This window comes from Marmota flaviventris, chromosome 15 (genome assembly GCF_047511675.1).
Source record: "Marmota flaviventris isolate mMarFla1 chromosome 15, mMarFla1.hap1, whole genome shotgun sequence".
Lineage (NCBI taxonomy): Eukaryota > Metazoa > Chordata > Mammalia > Rodentia > Sciuridae > Marmota > Marmota flaviventris.
The window spans coordinates 1,656,843-1,659,758 of record NC_092512.1 but is presented as its reverse complement, the minus strand read 5'-3'; the positions used below and the strand labels follow the sequence as shown (position 1 = coordinate 1,659,758).

The 2,916-nt window shown below is 62.4% G+C and overlaps 1 protein-coding gene across 1 annotated transcript; it reads left to right on the top strand.

Annotated features, from left to right (window-relative positions):
• Positions 1 to 295: 295 nt before the first annotated feature.
• LOC114102903 (lymphocyte antigen 6H-like) lies at positions 296 to 2,510 on the top strand. The gene is made up of 4 exons (XM_071602416.1): positions 296 to 1,263; positions 1,497 to 1,681; positions 1,848 to 1,977; positions 2,408 to 2,510. Exons 1-4 carry the CDS (start codon positions 1,190 to 1,192, stop codon positions 2,508 to 2,510), a joined length of 492 nt encoding a protein of 163 aa, XP_071458517.1. The 5' UTR covers positions 296 to 1,189.
• The last annotated feature ends 406 nt before the right edge of the window (positions 2,511 to 2,916 follow it).

The window sequence follows — 2,916 nt, the reverse complement described above, 5'->3', positions numbered from 1 at the left end:
AAGAGTGACATTTAGAGAGCGCTGGACCCAGAGCGCTGCTCCGTCCACACCTGGCATCTCCACCCACTGCCTGGGTCCTCCCAGCAGAGGCAGGGCCTCCAGCTGCCCAGGAGGGCGTTTCCAGGGAGGCCCAGTCCCATGAACCTGCAGGAGGCTCTGCTCACGCTGCTTCTTGGTTAGGACCTGGGCAGTGCTCTCCTTGAGGGCCCGGTCGCCGACGCGGACCACTCCAACACCAACTCTGCCCTCCCTCCCCCTCAACTGAGCTCCCCATATTCCCAACAGCCCAAGCCAACGATTTCAGTGACCTAGACAGAATGGACAATACCCTTGAAAAACACAACCGCAGAAAATCAACGAAGAAAAACTAGCAAGAAAACCTAAGCTTGTATCCAAAAGAAATTAGTTGAAATAGCCATCAAAGAACACTCCAGGCCCGGCGGCCTGTGGATGGTTCCACCCGACATTCAATGACAAAGTCATCTTGGTTGAAAGAAACTCTTTTTTAGGAAACGAAGGGGGAGAACCCCATCTGCTGGGGACACCTGACAAAGGTCTCGCCACCAGAGGACTTGGACACCACCATAGACCATCTGGCCCTAAGACAGAGGCCACAGCCCGCAGAGGGACCTCTGGGGTAGGAGCCTGTGGCCCCAAGAGCCCAGGACAGGCATGGCAGAGCAGCTCTTGGACGTGCTCTTGCAGAAACTGATGAGGACAGGCCTGGCCAGAGCTTGCCCACCGGGAGGCTGCCAAGAAGGGCCTTGCTGGAAAGAAGCAGGAGCCAGGGGGCCGAGCAGGGGCCTCCTGCTGGCCTCATCCGCGGGACGTGAAGGGTGGACAATCGGCAAGGCAGCCTGCAGCCGTGCGGAGCTCCAGAGCTGTCAGTGCAGCTGAGGGGGAGCACAGGTCCCCACGTCCCAGGCCAGGCGTGGAGAAGAAACACCTCCGCTTCCTGGGATCTCTGCTTGTTGGCCTGGGCTCAGGAGGAGGTTGATTCCAGCCTGTCACTCCCACCAAACTTAGGAGAAAGCTTTGGGGTGAGGAGGGGCCAGGCTGAGGAGACCCCAACCACAGGGCAGCCTGGCCTCAGAGCACCCAGATCCCTGTCTCCCTCCAAGGAAGGCTGAACCAGTAGCTGAGGGTGTAGCCCAGGCGCATCCAGCATTCCTGAGGGGGGGCAGCCAGGATGTGGGCCATACTTATCCCTGGGCCACTGGGGAAGCAGTTCCAGATGCTGGCGCCTGCCGAAGACCTCGACCAGTGAGTAGGATGGGCAGGACTGCAGGGAAGCTGGGCTGCAGGCAGGGGCCACCTGGGGACATGGGCAGGTGCCCCCCATGGAGGGAGGGAGCCAACCTTGGAGGGATAGGAGCTATTAACCTGCACATGGGGACAGAGCTGGACCTGGCAGGGACATGATGGAACCCTCAGGAATTGGCCACTTAGGCTGGGGCTGAGGGGAAACCTATTTGAAGCCAAACCTTGGTTCCTAGGGTCCTGCATACACAGGCCCAGCTTGCACTGCGAGAGCCAGAGAGGGCCGGGATTCTGAGGGCAGTGGGGGCTTGGTCCAGCATCCCTATAGGAGCCTTCATGAGCGACCCCCTCCTGTGCAGTCCCGGAGCCATGAGGGTGCTCTGCCTCCCGCTGCTGCTGTCCCTGCTGTGCTCCAGGCATGGTGAGTGACCCAGGCGTCCCGCAGTTCTCCCAGGGGCAAGGGGCCTGCATCCAGGGACTGTGTGTCTGCACTTCTGTGGGGTCACTGCTCCAGGACCCCAGAGGGTGGGCAGAGGCGGCGGTCTGGCTGTGGTTCTCTCAGGGACCGTCCCTTCCTGCCTGTGCAGTGCTGGGCCTGCAGTGCCACTCCTGCCATGGCATCCAGGACAGCGGCCAGTGCCTGCCCACCGAGTGTCCCGAGGGGTTCGTCTGCTTCAAGGCCATCCTGAGTGTGGCCGAAGGCTACGGCCGGCCGTGGTGAGTTCAGGACTCCACCCAGGGTGTGGGGTGGGGGTCTCTGAACGACACCACCTTATCCGGGGAAGGCTCAGAGGGCTCTGTCCTCAGGGCAGATGGCATCAGGGAAAGACCCAGCCCGGGGGTCCCCATCTGCCAGAGAGCTTGGAGGACAGTCCTGGGCTGCGGCTTCCTACAGAGGAAGCAGCAGTAGGCTGGGGGGGGGGGGGGCTGAGGACGCCCAGGCCAGGCGCCTCCTCTCTCCCTCTCCCAAAGGACACGAGGTGGAGTACAGTGGCTGTGCTCCCTCCTGTGAGGCCGTTTCTCAGAACTTCCAGAGGAAGACTTTGGGGACTCATCCTAAAATCGCTATGGAGGGGCTGGGTCAGCAGACACCCCCAAGACTGGAGCTGGGGGATGTGAGCTGCTGCCTGCAAGACCTCTGCAACAGGCCCGGCCTGCAGAGGCCATTCATGGTGGGCCGCGCCCCAGGGCCCCCGGCAGGGGGGCTTCTGCTCATCCTGGCCCCCGCCCTCCTCTGGGCCCTGCTGTGAGGATCTCCACACACACACACACACACACACACACACACACACACACCCCGGCACAGGGGGCTGGCGCTCTCCTCCAGAAAGCAGGGGTGGGGCACTGGCACCGTCACAGCCCACCTGGCCACCTCCAGGCACGCACACCTGCACCCGCACACAGCACCACGGGCCCTGCAAACGCACGCCCAGCTGCACTGAAAGACCCTGCGGGAAGCCTGGCTCAGGCCCTGGCTCCTGCCCACCTGCCCCCCAGCACCCGGCTCGCAGCCCCTGCCTTCTGCGGACACTGTGGGTGAACCTCCACCCAACAGGCCCAGGCCCTCTAACAGGACACCTGCCTAGAGAAATAAATGCTGTCTAGCAAGCCTCTCCCATGAATGTCCTTCGGTCTCTCAGGAGGTGGCAAGGGGTC